At 64.7% G+C, this 17,099-nt stretch overlaps 9 protein-coding genes across 9 annotated transcripts in view; 5 read left to right on the plus strand and 4 right to left on the minus strand.

Moving 5' to 3' along the window:
* The window catches only part of F751_4509 (putative deoxycytidine kinase), a gene marked incomplete at both ends in the record, with an annotated part of 3,954 nt that extends 1,721 nt beyond the window's left edge, over positions 1 to 2,233 (minus strand). The window contains 6 exons of the mRNA XM_011401904.1: positions 134 to 273; positions 505 to 743; positions 993 to 1,129; positions 1,320 to 1,661; positions 1,940 to 2,068; positions 2,168 to 2,233. Of these exons, the coding sequence (XP_011400206.1) occupies positions 134 to 273; positions 505 to 743; positions 993 to 1,129; positions 1,320 to 1,661; positions 1,940 to 2,068; positions 2,168 to 2,233 (1,053 nt within the window). The remainder of the gene's footprint in view (positions 1 to 133; positions 274 to 504; positions 744 to 992; positions 1,130 to 1,319; positions 1,662 to 1,939; positions 2,069 to 2,167) is intronic.
* Positions 2,234 to 2,826: 593 nt separating this feature from the next.
* Positions 2,827 to 4,089, plus strand: F751_4510 (hypothetical protein; the record flags this gene model as incomplete). Its single annotated transcript, XM_011401905.1, has 3 exons — positions 2,827 to 2,956; positions 3,512 to 3,804; positions 4,039 to 4,089. The coding sequence occupies 3 exons, from the start codon at positions 2,827 to 2,829 to the stop codon at positions 4,087 to 4,089; spliced, it is 474 nt and encodes a 157-aa protein (XP_011400207.1).
* Positions 4,090 to 4,269: 180 nt separating this feature from the next.
* Positions 4,270 to 6,269, minus strand: F751_4511 (COP9 signalosome complex subunit 6a; the record flags this gene model as incomplete). Its single annotated transcript, XM_011401906.1, has 4 exons — positions 4,270 to 4,392; positions 4,565 to 4,830; positions 5,012 to 5,090; positions 6,198 to 6,269. 4 exons carry the CDS (start codon positions 6,267 to 6,269, stop codon positions 4,270 to 4,272), a joined length of 540 nt encoding a protein of 179 aa, XP_011400208.1.
* A 308-nt stretch (positions 6,270 to 6,577) lies between these two features.
* Positions 6,578 to 6,838, minus strand: F751_4512 (hypothetical protein; the record flags this gene model as incomplete). The annotated part of the gene is made up of 1 exon (XM_011401907.1): positions 6,578 to 6,838. The coding sequence occupies one exon, from the start codon at positions 6,836 to 6,838 to the stop codon at positions 6,578 to 6,580; it is 261 nt and encodes an 86-aa protein (XP_011400209.1).
* On the plus strand, positions 6,747 to 8,098 carry F751_4513 (hypothetical protein; the record flags this gene model as incomplete). Its single annotated transcript, XM_011401908.1, has 5 exons — positions 6,747 to 6,884; positions 6,991 to 7,098; positions 7,235 to 7,345; positions 7,528 to 7,674; positions 7,892 to 8,098. The coding sequence occupies 5 exons, from the start codon at positions 6,747 to 6,749 to the stop codon at positions 8,096 to 8,098; spliced, it is 711 nt and encodes a 236-aa protein (XP_011400210.1).
* Positions 8,099 to 8,421: 323 nt separating this feature from the next.
* On the plus strand, positions 8,422 to 10,242 carry F751_4514 (Protein tipD; the record flags this gene model as incomplete). The annotated part of the gene is made up of 4 exons (XM_011401909.1): positions 8,422 to 8,577; positions 8,888 to 9,314; positions 9,605 to 9,731; positions 10,032 to 10,242. The coding sequence occupies 4 exons, from the start codon at positions 8,422 to 8,424 to the stop codon at positions 10,240 to 10,242; spliced, it is 921 nt and encodes a 306-aa protein (XP_011400211.1).
* Positions 10,243 to 11,374: 1,132 nt separating this feature from the next.
* F751_4515 (hypothetical protein) lies at positions 11,375 to 13,800 on the plus strand (the record flags this gene model as incomplete). The annotated part of the gene is made up of 6 exons (XM_011401910.1): positions 11,375 to 11,720; positions 11,914 to 12,026; positions 12,187 to 12,636; positions 12,793 to 12,947; positions 13,078 to 13,168; positions 13,366 to 13,800. The coding sequence occupies 6 exons, from the start codon at positions 11,375 to 11,377 to the stop codon at positions 13,798 to 13,800; spliced, it is 1,590 nt and encodes a 529-aa protein (XP_011400212.1).
* A 454-nt stretch (positions 13,801 to 14,254) lies between these two features.
* F751_4516 (hypothetical protein) lies at positions 14,255 to 14,924 on the minus strand (the record flags this gene model as incomplete). Its single annotated transcript, XM_011401911.1, has 3 exons — positions 14,255 to 14,368; positions 14,480 to 14,682; positions 14,822 to 14,924. 3 exons carry the CDS (start codon positions 14,922 to 14,924, stop codon positions 14,255 to 14,257), a joined length of 420 nt encoding a protein of 139 aa, XP_011400213.1.
* A 1,193-nt stretch (positions 14,925 to 16,117) lies between these two features.
* Positions 16,118 to 17,099, plus strand: part of F751_4517 (Growth hormone-regulated TBC protein 1-A) — a gene marked incomplete at both ends in the record, with an annotated part of 2,337 nt that continues 1,355 nt past the window's right edge. The window contains 3 exons of the mRNA XM_011401912.1: positions 16,118 to 16,131; positions 16,252 to 16,452; positions 16,651 to 16,973. Of these exons, the coding sequence (XP_011400214.1) occupies positions 16,118 to 16,131; positions 16,252 to 16,452; positions 16,651 to 16,973 (538 nt within the window). The remainder of the gene's footprint in view (positions 16,132 to 16,251; positions 16,453 to 16,650; positions 16,974 to 17,099) is intronic.

The raw sequence follows: 17,099 nt of genomic DNA on the forward strand, positions 1-17,099 counted from the left end.
CCCAGGTGCAGGGCCAGCTGGTACTTGGTTGAGAATGAGCATGGACTGACGCCCACTGATCAGCCCAACCTCTCCATCTCAGCACACGATACAACCACACGAAACCACCGGCAACTACAGATAACAAACTCACATTGCCCTTGATGCTGGCCGGCGCGTCCACCAGCCAGGCTGGCTGGGTGAACCGCAGGCGCGACGCCTCCCCGCCCTCCTCCATGGTCGCGGCCTCCAGGATGGGGCTCGTCCGGTGGCCCTGCTTGTCCCGTCGCAGGCCTACAATTGAGTATTGTGAGGGTGGGCTATCCAATTGGCAAGTAATGTTCGTGCAGGGCAGGCGCCAAGCAAGACTGGCCACATGAGTCGCGCCATGAAACTTCCAAAGTGCTTCAGGGCGGAGATCACTTCAGATGGGGACTCTCACTAGCTGCGGCCGTCCGCCTCCCTGGCACAAAGACACCTTCCAATCCCCAACCCTTCACCTCCATCCTCAACTCCCTGGCTCACGTGTCACGGTCTCCAGCATGTGCCTCTGGGCCTCCACCACCTCTGACAGCGTGCGCGCCCCGAAGTGCAGCCAGTCCTCGTGCTTGTCATGCAGGGAGCCAAGGTATTCCTCGCTCACCCCCACCTCCTCGGCCCGGGCCCGGTGCCGTAGGCGCTGGATGCAGGTATCGGGGCTGGCCTTCAGGTAGATGAAGCCGTTGGGCGTCAGCAGCTTGTCGTTCCCGATCTCCATATTAAACCTGGCGCAAGGTGGTGTTTGTGAGGCGGAAAGGAGGCATGCTGAGTGCCAGGCCAGGGGGAAGGATGGGAGTCAGGGCGGCCATGCGGCCTTCCTGTGAAGATCACGTTGCTCCCTGGACCTAGCTCGGCAGAATCTGCCCCACCAGACAGCAGAAACCCAAACTCTTGCATGCATAGGTGCCCACATTCCTCCTCCCAGATCCCCACCCCAGGCTCCTGGCCAGACCATGCCAGAACTGCCTACGCACCAGGAGTCGTAGATGGAGACCTCCATGTCTTGCAGGAACCCGCTCTCGTGCATGGCCCTCACAAAGACCATGCGGTCGCTGAAGATGGACCGCTCCAGCACCCGTAGCGGCTTGAGCCCGCTCCTGGAGTCCCGCTCCTGATGAGACATGGGGGGGGGAACTGTTCAGCCTCCTCATGGCACCGGTAGAACTGTGTGCACACCCACCTGAAGCATCAGCAGCCCCGACCACCGCCCAGACCCTGCACCAACCCCAGGATGTCTCATGACAAGGCCCCACCATCCCCAGCCAGTACAGTCACATCCTCCCAAACCATGCCAGGCACACCTTTTGCATGCGAGTGAGCAGGACGTAGTGCTGGAAGGTGTAGGCGTAGCGCTGGGGGTCCTTGTAGAAGCGGTCCAGCAGGTTGACGGGGCCCTCCCCGCCCTCTGCTCCAGCCACCGACTGCCACTCCTCCACGGGCTCAGGCACCACCTCGATGATGTCCTGCAGCTCCAGCGCCTGGTCCGCCATGATGTTGAGGAAGGTGGACTTGCCCGCGCCGATGTTGCCCTCCACGGCCAGGGTCACGCGCTGCGCGCGCTCCGCCTCCGCCTGCCAGGTCAGCGCGCTCACGTGCTCCGCCACAGTGCGGCGGTGGTGCGAGTTGCGGATGCCCACCACCTCCTGTGGTTTGTGTGTGCGCGCGTGTTGAATCTCGGCCCGAGGCCTGGAAATGCGCACAAACAGCATCCGAGGAACGGGCCACAGATCATCGGCTGAGGGTGACGCAGCCACACCACGAACGGATTGATACACTGAAGCTGGAAAGAGTCAGCCTTTGGGGAGAGTCACACCATCACATATTCCGCACACCCAAGCCAGCACATGGCCACGCACCGGGCCTTCCCGTCCCCACACGCCACAGGCAGAGCACCCATGAGATCCACGCGCCCACAACTCACGGCGAGGAAGCGCTGGAGCTCGTCCTTGCTGGCACCCAGGCTGGTATGGTAGAGGTCCTGCAGCGCAGCGATGCTGTCGATGGCATGCGCGGAGAGTAGGGCTTCGTAGGTGCGACCCACGCCCCGGAGCTGGCGGAGATCGGAGGAGGAGGGGGGCGCGCGGGAGGGTGCCGAGTCTGGGACCCTGCCGGCCCCAGCCGTAATGGCGAACCGTCGGAGGCATGGAACGCGAGACGGAACGGCCCGCTGGGCGGCGGCAGTCGTGCCTAGAACGGGCAAAGTAGCCAGTGGCATGGCTCTAGCAGCTCGTGAGAACACAGCGGTCAGTGCTCTGGAATCAGGGCGGGGGAGCAGGGACGGTGAGGGCACCCCTGGTACCATGAGCAGGCGACTCGAGGAAGCAAGGCGTCATCGGCAGCGTCAGCCATGACCCATAAATACGTTCAAGGAACAGACTCACCCGAGCATGGCTGTGCCAACATGCCAAGGACGCTGTGGCAAATGATCTCCAAGCACCAGGAAGAAGGGTAGAGGTGGAGACGGCCTCACAGCCTATCTCGATGCCCTGGCATGGTAAAGTAGGCCGCTTTGACCAAATTGGCTTTTCAAAAGGGTATTGGAGGCGTGGAACACCCACACTCTGTCTCTCTTCGAACCTGGGCGCCACTGCTGGGGGTCCCTGGCAAGTGTGGGAGCGAGATTTGGGCCTGCTTTCTTTGGCCTGCAGGATGTCCCAATCTATAAGCTCGCTGAGTGCTACACAGCAGGGGGTTGGGGACCACCACCTCCCTCTTTCGGCGACCAAGTAGAATCGAGTGCTTGTAGCCCACATCCTTGGGCACAGCTATGCAATTCTGAACCGGAGGGTAGGGACGAGCACGGCAGCCATGAGCGTTGCCACGTCCAACGCCTTCGCGTTGCTGGATGATGAGGGTACCGTGGACGTGAGTGCCCTGGCGGCCCGCATTCCTGCGGCCCAGAAGCCTGCACCAAAGCCGGTGGAGGAGACGAAGCCAGGTGGGTCCCGTATCCGGGCGGCGCCATCGCGCCACAGCGCGCCACGGGGGCCGCCTGATGTGATCGCATCGCCCGTGCCCGATGCGCTTCACAGCCTGCCCTGCCCTGTTCTGCGCCATGCCAAACTCCAGATTGGCCAGCGCAGGTCCCGGCAGCGATGCCGATGTGGTCCCCCTTTCCAGCCCGTTCCGACTCCCTCCCCCCCCCCTCCATCCTCAGTGGCCCGCACCAACACCCGCGAGGCCCCTCGCGGCGGCGGCCGCGGCGGTTTCGGAGGCCGTGGACCCCGCGCCCCTCGCGCCAACGAGGAGGGCGGCGCCTTCGACGCCGAGTCTGCCCCCGCCCTGCGCTCCGGCGGCGCCGGGCGCGGGCGTGGCGGGCGCGGCGGGCGCGGCCGCGGCGACGGCGACCGCTCCGGTCGCCGCGAGTACGACCGCCACGACGGCTCTGGCCGCGGGCACGAGACCGAGAAACGGTCCGGCGGCGGCCGCGGCAACTGGGGCGCCGAGGTTGAGGCCGCCGGCGAGGAGCCCGCCGAGCGCCCGCCCCCCCCAGAGCCCACCCCCGAGGAGGTGGAGGCTGCGGAGGCAGCCCGCCGCGAGCGCGAGGAGGAGGAGCGCCAGCTGTCCCTGTCGGCCTACGAGGCGCAGCAGGCAGCCAAGCGCGCCAGCCTGAACTCCGCCAAGGGCCCCACCTACGTGGTGGATAAGGACCAGTTCAAGGGCATGAAGTCCTTCACCAAGGTGGAAGAGGATGTCGGCCTGGACCTGCACAAGAACGTGAAGACCATCGGCGCCAACAAGGGCGGCCGCGACAAGGAGCTGAAGCAGAAGGAGCTGGTCAAGGACGTCGGCTTCAGGATCGCGGGCGACGACGCGCCGCGCGGGCCCCCGGCCGGTGGCCGCGGCGGCCGCGGCGGGCGCTTCGAGGGCGGCCGCGGCGGCGGGCGCTTCGAGGGCGGCCGGGGCGGAGGCCGCTTCGAGGGCGGCCGGGGCGGAGGCCGCTTCGAGGGCGGCCGGGGCGGAGGCCGCTTCGAGGGCGGCCGGGGCGGGCGCGGGGCTGCGCCGCGCCCCGCCCACCAGGGCGCCTCCATCAATGTGGAGGACACTGCCGCCTTCCCATCCCTGGCCTGAAGCTGGCCGTGCGTGTGCCGACCCCCGGCTTGCATGCCCGCAGCCCGGTGCCGTCACCTCCCCCCCCGCAGGCAGGCATGGCGAGTGTGCTCTGGTGACACGTGTGTGTGCCTGCGAGCCTCACAGCGATGAAAGAGCGTTTTCGAGGGAGGGCAGGGAAGGGCAGGGCAGGGGCAGGGCTCAGGGGGTGATCAGCGGCTCTGAGGGCGAGCGGGTTGCGCCCCCCGTGGGAGGCACGGTCAGGCGCTTGCTGATGCCGGCAGCACCAGTCCGATCGTAGGCCAGATTGTACCTGTTGATCATCTCCGCGGCTGCGTGCGGAGGCGGGGGATGGGGTCATGGTTGAGGCGGCAGCAGTGTGGTTTGGTTTGGAATGGAGGGCCACAGCGGGGATCTCCGCTCGATCCTGAGAGCGGAAGCAGACGCTGTCCCGCGTGCGTGCCAGCCCGCCCGAGATCCCCAGGCCCCATCCAACTCCCGACGTGCCTGCTCCGGAGCCCTTGGTCACCGCGGCAGCTAGCACCATCATGAGCACGTCGGCCTCGCCTGAAACTTCCTGGCGCAGGGCCGCCAGGTCGCCCAGGGCCGGGAGCCCCGAAGCCAGCGCGGCCGCCCCCCGGGCGACGTCGGCGTCGAAGGGCACCTCCCCCGCCGCCATGCGCTGCATCACGCTGTGCACGCTGCGGACCCGCTCCATCAGCATGTCCAGCGCGCTCAGCGTGCCGCTCAGCTGCGCGCTCACTGCGAGACAGGGTTTCGGTGGGGGTGTGGGGGTGAGTGGCTGGGGGAGGCAGCGTATGGGTGGCCCAGCGGCGGGGGGGGGGGGGGGGGGGGGCGGGGGGGTGGGGGAGGTCTGCGGCACGCCGCCCACTGACCGGCAGTACCAGCACGACCTGATCCCCGCGCTCCGCTCTCCACTCACGCTGCCCAGAGCCGGCAGAGGCGCCGCTGGGCAGGAGCTGCGCCACCTGGGCTACGCCCACCCGCTCCGCCTCGGAGGTCTGCAAGGGAGGAAAGCAGGGAAGTGTTGACCGGCCCTGATGAGAACATGCCGGAGCGACGTGCGGGTCGTGGGTGGCTGGATGCTGCACTACGTCCTAGGTTCGCTTGGCCTCCTCCACTCGCCTCCACGGTGAAGGCAGACTTGACAAAGGTGGTGGAGTGCTGTTTGTCCACATGATGGACCTCTGCGCGGGGGGGGGGGAGACTCACATTGTTTCGGCATGCCGAGGATGATGTATCTGCATGCGAGGTCCATGCGAGCGTTGCCCCAGACGCCGGACACAGAATGGATCCAGCGATTGATGTGACCCTTCTCACAACCCCTCACCCGTCTCGAAGAGGCCAACAGGAAGGACAGAGCTCTGCGTCGCCAGTGAGGGATTCATCACCAGGTACACTGGCGTCTCATTCAGCCGGGATATCTGCACAGTCGAGGGTAGGTGGACAATGTGACGAATGCGAGATTTCAGGAAGAAAAGAATCTTGCGGCGTGAACATACGAAGCTCTGAGGAGGTATGTGGCCATAGAAGGAATCTCATTGCACAACACGCCTCGCCATGTCCAAGACTGGCAGTGGCAGGCTTGCCTGCGCGTGGGGCCCCAGGTCCTCTGGGAGGGGACCCTCTGAGGATGAGCTGTACCAGCCCACAATGTCCAAGGTGGGGAACACTTGTTTATCTGAGGCGGAACGGCAAATGTCAAGGTGCGTGAGCCTGATGGTTGGATGTGAGATTGCTAATGGTGTACCTGCAGGGTTGAGGATGCGGTTCTCCATCAGACCCTAACCCCTCTCAAGCCCTCCTCACATTGATCCGCCCTTTTCTGCAAAAATTCCAGGTCGATGCTGTGTGAGGCGACCCGCAGCTCGAAGGAGTTGCTGATGTCGACATTCCTGCCAGACTGCTCGCCCAGCAAGCACCCGTATACCCGGCTGGGGTGGTCCGAAGACGATGTGGACGGAGCTGACGGATTCTGCCGTGCTCGGGTGCACTGATCGCTGATGCTTATGAGGACGAGCTGTGATGAAAACAAGGGGAGGGCCAATGGCATCGGGATCGCATGTGTTTCCTGTACTGGCACCTTGGTGGAAGTGATCGAGCCGTACCGGGTGAAGTCGGAACTGGAGACCAGATGTGCTCGCTGGTCGCTCCACAGTAGTATCACTCGTTTGCTGCATTGCTGCACTGGATTCCGACTCTCGCCTCGGAATCCTGAGCGTGCAGAGCCTGGTGCTGGGTCACTTCAGCAGCAGCTGCAGCCCGGCTGGCTCAGTCTCTGGATTTTGGGAATAGACTCCACCATGTGAAAACCCAGAACAGCCTATGATGTCAAACTTGATGGACGAGCAGCGCGGCACAAGTGTTGGATCCAAGGATCTCACATGGAGGGTTCCGGGCGCCAAAACTCAGGCCACCGCTTGATAACGTAGGAGTGCTACATGAGCCCGTACAGCAACCATGCGCGCAACGCCAGAAGCAGCATCACTCAGCGCTCTCTGGCGCTGAGATGGGCATCGACATCTTGCGCTCTGTCCTCGTGCATCAGATCACTTCCAAGTCCTCCGCCCCTGACGACACCGCTCCTCCCAGACGAAGGAGAGTTCCCATGGGCTTGTTCCATTGAGATTACACACACACATTGCGATAAGGAAGGGATGAGTGTGTCGGATCCCTCGCACCTGGAGGCCCAGCTGGCTTCCCAGATCGTCACCTTGTGGAGGTCCCAGACAGCACCATTCCAGGCCATAGTTGACGACTATGCAGCTGTACTGCAACGAGCACAGGAGTCGCATGTATGTGTGTGGTGTCTTACTCAGCACTCTCACATCAAACTGAGCCACGACATCTTGCAGCGCGCATAGCCCCATTGCCTGGCTTCCCCTGTTCCTCTGCGTGCAGGTGAGGGCAGCGCAGCTCGACAGAGAAGCCAATGAGGCTCGCGCTGAGAATGACACCCTGCTACGCGCCCTCGAGGCTGCCAAACGTGGAGCAGTGACGCAGGAGGAGGTGGGCATGGAAGTAGTTTTGCGCTGGAGCTGACTGCGAGTTGGTCCAAAGGCGCAGACTCAGTCTTCCCAGCAAACGCTTTGGTAATTTGTCAACCCATAATGACACCGCTCTTCCGTTTTCCTTTTTGGACCAGTTTGCAGCACTGCAGGCCGTGCTGACTCGCACGGAGACAGACCTGACGGCGGCCTACAAGGACAAGGCGATGCTGGCGGAGTCCAGCTTGCAGGTCACACAGCAGCTCAGCGTGAGGCTTCCTTGGCAGTAGTGGTGGATAGAAATGCGGTCACGAGACGAGGCTGGGGGATGTGGGATGGGGTGTTCATTGGTGTCAACTGCTTCATGGCTCATATAGGGCCGCACCTGTGCAGGTCCAGTGCAAGCACCCTGCTCCACTCTACAAATGCCATCCCTTCCACCTACCTCCAGGTCGTACGCGACATCAATGAGCAGCAGACTCGGGAGATTAAGGAAGCGGAGGCAGCGATCCGCACGCTGAGGGACCAGGTTAGAGCCCTGCGCGGCGAAGTGGAGCGACTGGAAGAAAGCGTGGCCATGGCCGGCAAGGAGGCAGAGGTGGGGCCCGGCTTTGGCCTGATGTGGAGGAGCCATTCAGTCTGGGACCCTGCTTCATGCACAGCTGGCACTCCCAAGGCAGATGGCTGGCTGATGGGCAGAAGAAGATATCAAATGTTGGCATGCTGGGTGCGCCGTGGTGGCTCCCCAGCCACATAAAAGCTTGAGGACGGCTCACCGCCCGCAATCCCCCACACCCTTGACCCTCCTTGTGCAGGCGCAAAGGAACGACGCCACCGTATCCGCGGCTCGGGCGGCAGCGCTGGAGGCTGACAATGCGGCCCTGGCCAGACGCCTGGTGGAGCTCAAGGAGGCTGAGATTGAGCGCATGAACGACATCAACCGCCAGGGCGAGGAAATGGTATCTTGGGAGTGTATCAAGGCCTTGAGGGCTCTATGGGATGGAGGATGGTATGTGATATAAGGGAGCCCATATGACGATGGGCCCTGCTGCTGAGAAGTCGCCGTTTGGTGGCTGTTATGCATGGGTGGTTCTTGAAGAGTGGCGAAGAGGCAGGCACAGCCTCCCCGAGCTGCACCAGAACCATGCAAGCCCCCTCTCACTCCCTGACTCCCCGTATAACCCCCCTCTTACAGCTCACCTCCGCCAAGCGTCAGGCCGCCGAGCTGCTCGCCAGCGCGAGCGCCCAGGCGCGCGCCGCGGGCCCCGGCGCCGCAGTGGCCTCTCTGGAGAGGGCGGCGCGGGGCCTGAGCCTGGGCGAGGCCGCGGCGGATGCGCTGCCGGCTATGCTGGCGCGCAGCGTGCCCGAGGCGCACGGCGCCGGCTGCTTTGGCCTGGCCTTCAACCGCGCGGGGACGGCGCTGGCGTCCTGCGGCGCCGACAAGACCGTGAAGCTGTGGGACGCCATCGCGGAGGGGAGTGCGCCCATGGCCACGCTCCATGTGGGGCCCGGCGAGGGGAAATAGAGGAGGAAAGAGGGGGGGCGGGCGGGCGCTTCGAGTCTGGATGAGGTTGTGGCCCGTCGCGGGGCGAGCAAATTGCGGCCGCGCTGCAATAAAGAGCAAACGTCCTGTGGCTTCTCTGCCCACTTTGCCCAACCAGTCCCTCCTTGTCGCCTCTGCAATTGCGCCCACAAAAGACCCCCTTCCCCTCCTAAAACACGGCCTAGGGTTGAAATCATCCAAGCCCAGCTGTTGTCCACCCCGAACCCCACCTCAATCCCACCCACCCCCACACCCCCAAACCACACAGGGTGCGTTTGAGGGCCTGAACAGCGTGGCCTGGACCCAGGACGGCCGCTCCGTGGTGGGCGCGGAGTCTCGCTCCGCGCTCCGCGTCTGGGCCGCCGACACGGGGCGCCTGGCCGCATCGCTGACGGGGCACGCGGGGCGCGTGACGGGCGTGGCCGCCTCGCCCGCCGACGCCGCGCTGGTGGCCTCTTGCGCCGCCGACCGCACCATCAAGCTGTGGGGCCTGGACCGCGGCTTCTGCACGCGCACGCTCATGTGCCACTCCACCTGCAACGCCGTGGCCTGGGCCAGCGGAGCCGCCGGCCTGGCCTCCGCGCACTTCGACGGCGCGCTGCGCCTGTGGGACGCCGCCAGCGGCCGCCAGGTCAGCGAGGTGGCGGGCCTGCACGGGGGTCAGGTCTGCGCCCTGGACGTGGGGCCCTCGGGAGGTGAGCGGGTGGCTGGGGGGGTGGCTGGGCTGCCCCTGTGCGTCCGAGCGGCGCCTGGCACCGTGTGGGGGTTTGGGGGCCATGCTGTTGCGGGGCCTCTGCACGCCTGCCCATGTACAAGAGGGGCAAGGACTGGCTGGTTGTTGAGGTCCCAGCGGCCCCCCAGCGGCAACTGCCGAGCATCCCGGCAAACAAAGCCCTCCTCCTTTGGGGGCCGTCATCAGAGCTCTCTGCTGTGCACAGTCTTTATTTTAACCAAACACCTAGAATCGACCCCCCCCCTTCCGCAGTGATGGCGCTGACTGCGGGCAAGGACAATGTGGTGCGGGTGGTGGACCTGAGGGCCCTACGCGTGCAATGCACGCTCACCAGCCGACACTTCAACGTGGGGGGCGCCTGGTCGGTCGTGGCGCTCAGGTGAGGGTCATGGGGGTGTTGAGGAGGGGGGTAATGGCCAGGGGAGAGGGGAGAGGGTGGAGTGGAGCGGCTCTCCAAGCAAGGAGTCGACGGCGGGCGCAGCCGCGTGTACGCACAATCGGGTCTGCCCTTCACATGCTGGAGTGTGCACTTGAGGTCTGCTCTGCCCGTCGACTCAGTCAGCAATAGCTGGTGAGCATGCTTGACGGCTATACCTTGTCGCCGTTCCCTGTGCCTGCCTCGGAACCACTACCTGGCGCAATGACAGTACACTCTCACAACCCTTCAAATCCTTTGCAGCGCCGACGAGCACCATGCAGCAGCCGGCTCCGCCGATGGCTCAGTGCTGATCTGGGACCTGACCAAGCCCGGCACAGCCCCCAGCCGGCTGAGCGCGCGCCAGGCTGCCTCCCCAGTCACGGCGCTGGCCTGGAGCCCCATCGGCGCCCCCATCGTCACGGGGTCAAAGGCGGGGGGGGTCGCGTTCTGGGATAGAGCCGAGGACGACTGATGATTAAATTAAAGGTGCATGCCGCGGTGCTGCATACGTTGCTTACCAGGCAGCAAGTCCAGCTTTGTGGACGAGCAGGCCAAGACTCTATAACATTGGGGGCAAAGTGACAAGGATTGCAGGCCAGAACACCTTGTCTTCTTGGGTGGCCATTCACTGCGCAACGCTCAGCCTCGTCAGTCCTTTGACCCTCCTGCCGTCCGCTCCGCCGGGGAGCGTCGCCCAAAGCCCTTGGCCGTGGCAGCCGTGGATGGGCTCTTGCGAGGCGCCTTCTTCTCGGCACTGCGTGAGGGATGCAATGGCTTGCGCCTTGAAGATTGCTATGGTGCATGTTGGCGGACCAAGGGCATGGTCCTTTCTAATACCATCCTCCTTCTCCCGCACCTCGCCGAGGCGGACATGGATCCAGAGCCAATTGGCCTCCCCTTCCTATCCTGCTCTTCCGCTCGTTGGTCCAGCCACGTCGCGATTGACAAGTACGCCACCTGTGCAGATAATCTGTCTCGACTTAAAACTGCAAATGGGAACTCGCAAGCTTCTGGGATAGAAGAGCAGAAGAGACCTGCATCCCAGCCATACATTCCTCCAGAGTATGCATGGCAGCGCCATCGTACCCCGAGTGTTACTATGGTGAGGGCGGCGGCAGACGCGGTGAAGAGGATGGAGGTGAGAACCTGAGTTGGTTCTGCACTCTCCGCCAGCTCTGCAATGCTTGCGCCCGCTGCTGCACAACGGCCACTCGCTCTGAGTGGAGCTGATTCTGGATGCCAAGATCCTGGGTACCCCTTTGTACCCCTGTCATGTGATGCTCGACACTGGCGATTGCGGAATGTCGACCATTGCAGCCCGGGACCGTCTGCCCCGGACCGAGAAGTGACGGTGCCACAGGGTCGGATGTGGGCCAGTGCCTGCATTATGCTGCCATACTTCAACGCTTTGAGATGTAAATGCACCGACTTCACTGTTGTATGCCTGGCATGCGGTCGTGCGAGGTGGAGCGAGAAAACCATTCGAGCGATCTGCGGGATCATAGCACGCCGCAGCACGGAGTGGAAAGCCTGGAAGTTGTCATTGGGGCAACAACTCCCGCTTCACTTATACCGCTTTCACGGAGCATGCCGCATGCGCCGCGATGGAAGACGACTATAGCCTCGACTTGACCAGATCCGGGGACCTGCGGGTCGATGCGACCCCGTTTCTCCCGGTGAGACATGGTGTCGGGTTGGGCCTCGGGTGGGCAACGGTTTCTCAACTGCACCCCCGCGCATCGGGATCCCAGGCCATTGCGCCGATGCGTATCGCGCCAGATCTGGCAGCAATATGGTACTTGCGTGCTCTGACACCGAGCAAGGACCCCCACACCTCCAAGGCTTCCGCCTCGACGGTGACACCGAGACCATTCGCCCCGCAGTCGGAGCGGATGAAACCCATCAAGACTGTCATCTCGCAGCGCGACGTACTCGCGACACTAGACAAAGGTGAGATTTTAATGACGTTTTGACGCTAGTGTAGGCCTTGGTTGAGGTCCTGGTGTGCACGCTACTCGCATCCCTCGCAATTTCGGCGGAGGGGGAAGATCTTGAAGGTCGCTTATCGAGAGGGGAGCCGCCAAGGCGGCTCACGCTCGGAGCGTGGCAGAGGACCCACCCCCACCCCTCCCCCACTCCACAGTGCCATTCACTCCTAGTCAGGGCGTGTGCACACCAAGTCCGACACACACGTGGATAGCCCACCACCCCCCGACGATCGTGGACGGCAGGAATGGCGCGCCCTGGGCAAGTCAGGTGCCGCAGCTCTGAGAGCTTGGGGCGGGGCCAGGTTGCCACAGTCAAAATGGGATGGAGACCAGACTCTGTGTTCTTGCAACCTAGAAATTCTGCCTGACGGAGCAGCCTCCACTGCCTTGCCTGCATCGGCCCCACCCCCCACCCCCTCCCACCGCAGGGGCAGGAGCAGGCCGCGCAGTGTCAGCAGAGCCAGCAGCACTACGGGAGCCCCGGGAGCAATGCGTCCGACGCCTCCATGTTTCCCGCCAGCAAGACCAGCGGGTCATCCGGCACGGCCAGCCCCCTCACCCGTCCCCTGGTCCAGTCCCTCTTCTACCCGCTCCCCGGCTCGCCCCGTGCCTCCATCCAGGACCATGCCGGCGGCCTGGAGCAGGGCTGGGAGCCCCTCGGCAGCCCCAGCGGCCGCTCCATGTTCGCCCAGTTCTTCGCCGGGGAGCTGGACGCGGAGGGGGAGGCACCCCTGCTGTCCGACGAGGGCGTGCTGTCCCCGGGAGGAAAGGACGCCCAGGGCCGTGATGGGGCGGGCGCCATCGAGGTGACCCCGGCAGCCTACGGCCTGGCGGCCTCCCTGTGCACGGCCCAGGGCCTGGCAGAGCCCCCGATGCAGGTGCGGCCGGGGCCTGGGTGCTGGGGGACTGGTGTGCAGCCGTAGAGACTCTTGGAAGACATACGCTGTCATTTGCCTGTGATGCCGCAGGGCCAGACACTGCCTGACAACGACTCTCCCACTTCCCCTTATATACAAACCCCAAACCCACTGCAGTTGGTGGAGCTGGCCTCCCTCCTTATGTCCTATGGGCTGGCTGTGGGCGCCAGCGGCCCCCCCTCGCCCGTGCAGGAGGGCAGGGGTCGTGTTAAGCGGACCAAAACGCAGCCCCTGCGCCTGAATGCCGACGGCAGCATCCGCCTGAACGCGAGGTGGGAGGGGCAGGGGGGGACCCGGCGTCGTCGCAAGTGGGAAAAGGTCCTGCAGGGCCATCCTTCCCCACCCCTGCCCCCGCAGCGCTCATTGACTGCACCTCGCCTCCCCTGCCGATCTTCCCTGCAGGCAGCGCCGGACGCTCCGGCGGGCACAGGAGCGGGCCCTGCGGTCCCTCGTGGATGCACAGCGCCTCGTGCATGGCGGCAGCCTCACCCAGGTACTGTGGAGTTTGGCGGGGGAGTTGTTGTGCTCCTGCCACGAGGAAGGAATGGTCCTGCAGAGGAGTCACCTTGTCTGGGCATTCGCTCCCAGGGCTGCTGTGCTGCCCGTATAGGTGCACCGGCCAACCGAAGCGCAGACGCACCCGCACTTCCCCCATGCCCCCCCCCTCACACCGACTCCCATCACCCGCAGGCAGCCTCGCGGGTGTTCCAGGCCGAGGGCCTGACCTACCCCAGCCAGGCCAAGCCTCCCCTGGCCCCCCCCCCCACCTTGCAGGTGCCCTACACCGCAAGCACGACGGTGTTCACCGCCGGGGGCTACCAAGGGTACGCCCCAGGCATGGGCGCCCTGGGCGGCGGCCACTTCGTGGACGCCAGCGGCTACTTGCCCGCCGGCTACCACCCACCCTTACACGCCCCCGGCGGCTACTGCGGCGTGCAGGCCCGGGGCGCCCCGCCCCAGGTCGGGCCCCCACAGATGGCGTCATGGGGTCCGCCGCCGGCCCTGGCGCAGCATGCGCCCCTCCTGCTCGCCGGCTCACTGGGGCAGCCGCAGGGGCATGTGGCGCGGAGTTGCAGCATGAGGCCCGGGCAGCGCATCAGCAGGTTTGCCCCCGACCAGGTCTGAGCAGGGGGTGGTCAGACCTCTGACGCACCAGCTGCCAATCTGACCGTTCAGCAGGGATCGACTGTCTTCGAGCAAACCTCTGGAGGGAAAACCTCCCGCTGGCATCTGACGGGACCCCACCCAACGCCCCCTCCAAACCCTTGCCCTGACTGACTGTAGTGCGCCTTTTCCTGACCTCACTCTCTTGGGCCCAGGGTCTGGCAAGCAGGCCCCCTTCCCATGCCCGACCCATTGCAACCATGGCACCCAAACGTGGGACCTCAACCCTTGTCATTGAACTTCACGCGATTCGAGATGCACCTCGCACTGCTCTGATGCACCTGTAAAGATCATGAGGCTGAGAGGAGGGGAAGTTTGGAGGTGTCTCGTGCCTGGTTCGGGTGGGTAAGCATGGCAACCCCCGCGTCACAGCGTCTAGATACTCAGGTGCCTGCCGGCAGAATCGAGAGTACGCTCAGACAGGGGGCAGGGGCGCCCGCAGCTGCGTGACGATGCGCTTTCCATAGTCCAGATCGTCCCCTGGAACAGCCGCCAGAACGGCATCCAGCGCAGCCACAGCACGGTCCACCTACGACACACATGTTTTGGATGCTTCTGGCGTGAGCACAATTACCAGGAACTCTTTGGCGGCAAAACCTCCATTTGCCGGCGCATGACATGCCAGTGCCCCCCCACACACCTTGGACAGGGAGGCTGGGCCGATGGAGTCCCGCCCCTTGACAGCCTGGAAGATGCTGAAGTCAAGGTCCTCCAGGCTTCTCAAGAAGGCAGTGCTCTGCTTTCCATCCCGGCTGGTGTACTCCCCCACCGCATTCACTGCCTCGCGCAGACCAGCAAAGGCTCCCGTCCGCAGGCGGGAGCGTGCCTCCTTGGCGTCCTCGACTGGAGAGTGGCAATGGAGAGTTGGAATGGGTGAGGCGCGGAGGGTGATGGGAGTGGGGGACGGCGTGGGGGCACCATTGGCAGGTTGCCCGGGGGAGAGCCGACGCGTCTCCGCAGTCCCAACCCAGGCCCTGCTCACTCATCACGGTGCCAAGGCCGCTCAGCTGATCCCGAGCCTGAAGGAGGGAGGGGACGTAGTATCGCAGGGGTTCAAGCGCCCTCTTCTTCAGGTAGTTGGACATTCCAGGGGTCTCAGCTGCTGCCTGCCAGGTGGAGAAGTTGAGAGGGTGAGACCAGGCATTGTCGTCCACTTCTCACAAGCATGCAGGGAACAGCGTCGAGTGCACCAATGCATGTCCTGGATCTCACCGCTTTCCATGGAAGGGCAGGGAGGACTGTGAGAGCCAGACCCAGGCATCGTCGAGAAATGGGGCTGGCACGGGACACCGCTGGAGTCTTGTCGTGATGAAGTGGGAGTGGGTGGGTGGGTTAGAGGGGGTAGAACTCGGGTGGGCAGTGATAGAGTATTACCCGACAGTAATCACCTTTTACATGGGCAGGCACGTCATACCTGATCAGGGTGGGCGTGGCAGCGTGCCACAGCACCCAACTCCAGAGAGACTGGTGCCCGGGTCGGTCCGGCGCTGCACGAAAATGTCCCGACTGGCATCGCGCAGGTTCTAGACTTCAAATGCTGGAAGGAACAACCCTTGAAACTTACAGGTACGCAGGGTGTCACTGCTGAACTTGCAAGGGAATGGTCACCGAGGGCGATCAATCGGTGACCACAAAATCCAAAGGTTTTTCGGATTGCGGCTCCGACCAGCTCAACCCCACTGGCAAATGGCAGATGTCCTCCACGCAGATTATTGGCAAGGGACATTCGAAGCATTCCGATACCCGCAACACTCGTCAAAGGGATGCCATGAATCCTTCTACCGACAGATACGCTCCAGGGTCGGTTTTGGATGTCTATAGTTGGTGGGTTATAACATCATTCTGCCTGAAAGATGGGCATACTACAAGAGTATACAGTCCAGAGGCAATGTGGGTCTTGAAATCTTATACCAAAACATCATCCAGAAAGGTATCTAGTGGTCCCAAGTGTCTGCAAGTCGATGAGCACGGACCATAACCCCCCCTCACCCAGAAAGGGAAGTCGACTCCTGGAGGAGCTTCCCCCCAAATCTGCTTATCGGGGTGGCTCACCATCCCCCCCGACATCAGGCACGAGCCCCTCCCGGCGAGCTCCACATACCGCAAGATCCAGGCCCTTCATACACTCACTGTTCGCCTTTCCGAGCCCCTGCTTCCCCGTCCTCCTCCCCTCCCAACCCCGTCAGCCACGCGTCCCGCGTGTCTCGAGCTCTCCCTTGAATGGTGATAACACTGGATTCTCAACCTCCCGCCCCCCCGTCACCCGTCTTCGTCTGCAATGGACAGCTGCGGGTACGCGCCGCGGGGCATGGGAGCCGGGCCGGAGGTCCCGCACGTCCCCTGCGCACCGTACGGGCCCCGCCTCGCACAAGCACCCAACCCCATCCCCGCTCCGTCTCCCCCCCCCCCCAGGTTCCCTCTGGCGACTGTGTTGGTGGACGGGAGGGCAGCAGGGGAGCCGTTCCGGGGGGAAGCCGCGAGCGGGAGCCAGGCTAAGGCGTGGGTGTCCGCCGCCGAGGCCGTGGCCGCCGCCAGCCGTAGCCCCGCCGATCCCCCCCGCCGCATCAAGTCCCTGGCCCGGGACGGCATCCCCCCCGCCCTGCGCGGCCACCTGTGGCCCGCCCTGTCCGGCGGCGCCGCGCTGCAGGCCGCGGCGGGCGCCGGCGCCTACGAGGCGCTGCTGGCCCGGCACGGCCTGCTGGCCCCCGCCGCCGACCCGGAGGCCTGGGACGTGCTGCCTTCCCACCCGGCGGTGGGCGGGCGCGAGGGCGCGGCGGCGGTGCGCCGTCTGGCCCTGGCCACCGCCGCCAGCCGCGGCATGCTGCACCCGCCGCGGCCGCTGGCCATGCTGGCCGGCTTCCTGCTGGCTGTCATGGGCCTGTCGCGGGAGGAGGCGGCCTACTGGACGCTGGCCGGCCTGCTGGCCCACCGCCTGCCCCGCGACTTCTATGACGCCGACATGGCCGGCGCGGCGCTAGAGCAGGGCGTCATGCACATGCTGCTGCAGGCGCGCCGGCCCGCCGTCTGGGAGCGTGTGGCGGGCAAGCACGCCGGCGTGGGCCCGGGGCCGGGCTGCCAGGCGCGCCCCGACCGCGACTGGGTGGCCTGCCTCTTCATCAATGCCCTGCCCCCAGGTGGGCTGATGGGAAGAGGGGGGTCGGTTCGTGTCGCCGGGGCGGCAGGAGGAGCGGGATGCCCAGCCTGCGCGGTGTTATCCCGCCCCACGCATCACGTCCCCCTCCCTCCCAACACTCCCCCCC

This window comes from Auxenochlorella protothecoides, assembly GCF_000733215.1.
Source record: "Auxenochlorella protothecoides strain 0710 unplaced genomic scaffold scaffold53, whole genome shotgun sequence".
Taxonomy (NCBI): Eukaryota; Viridiplantae; Chlorophyta; class Trebouxiophyceae; order Chlorellales; family Chlorellaceae; genus Auxenochlorella; species Auxenochlorella protothecoides.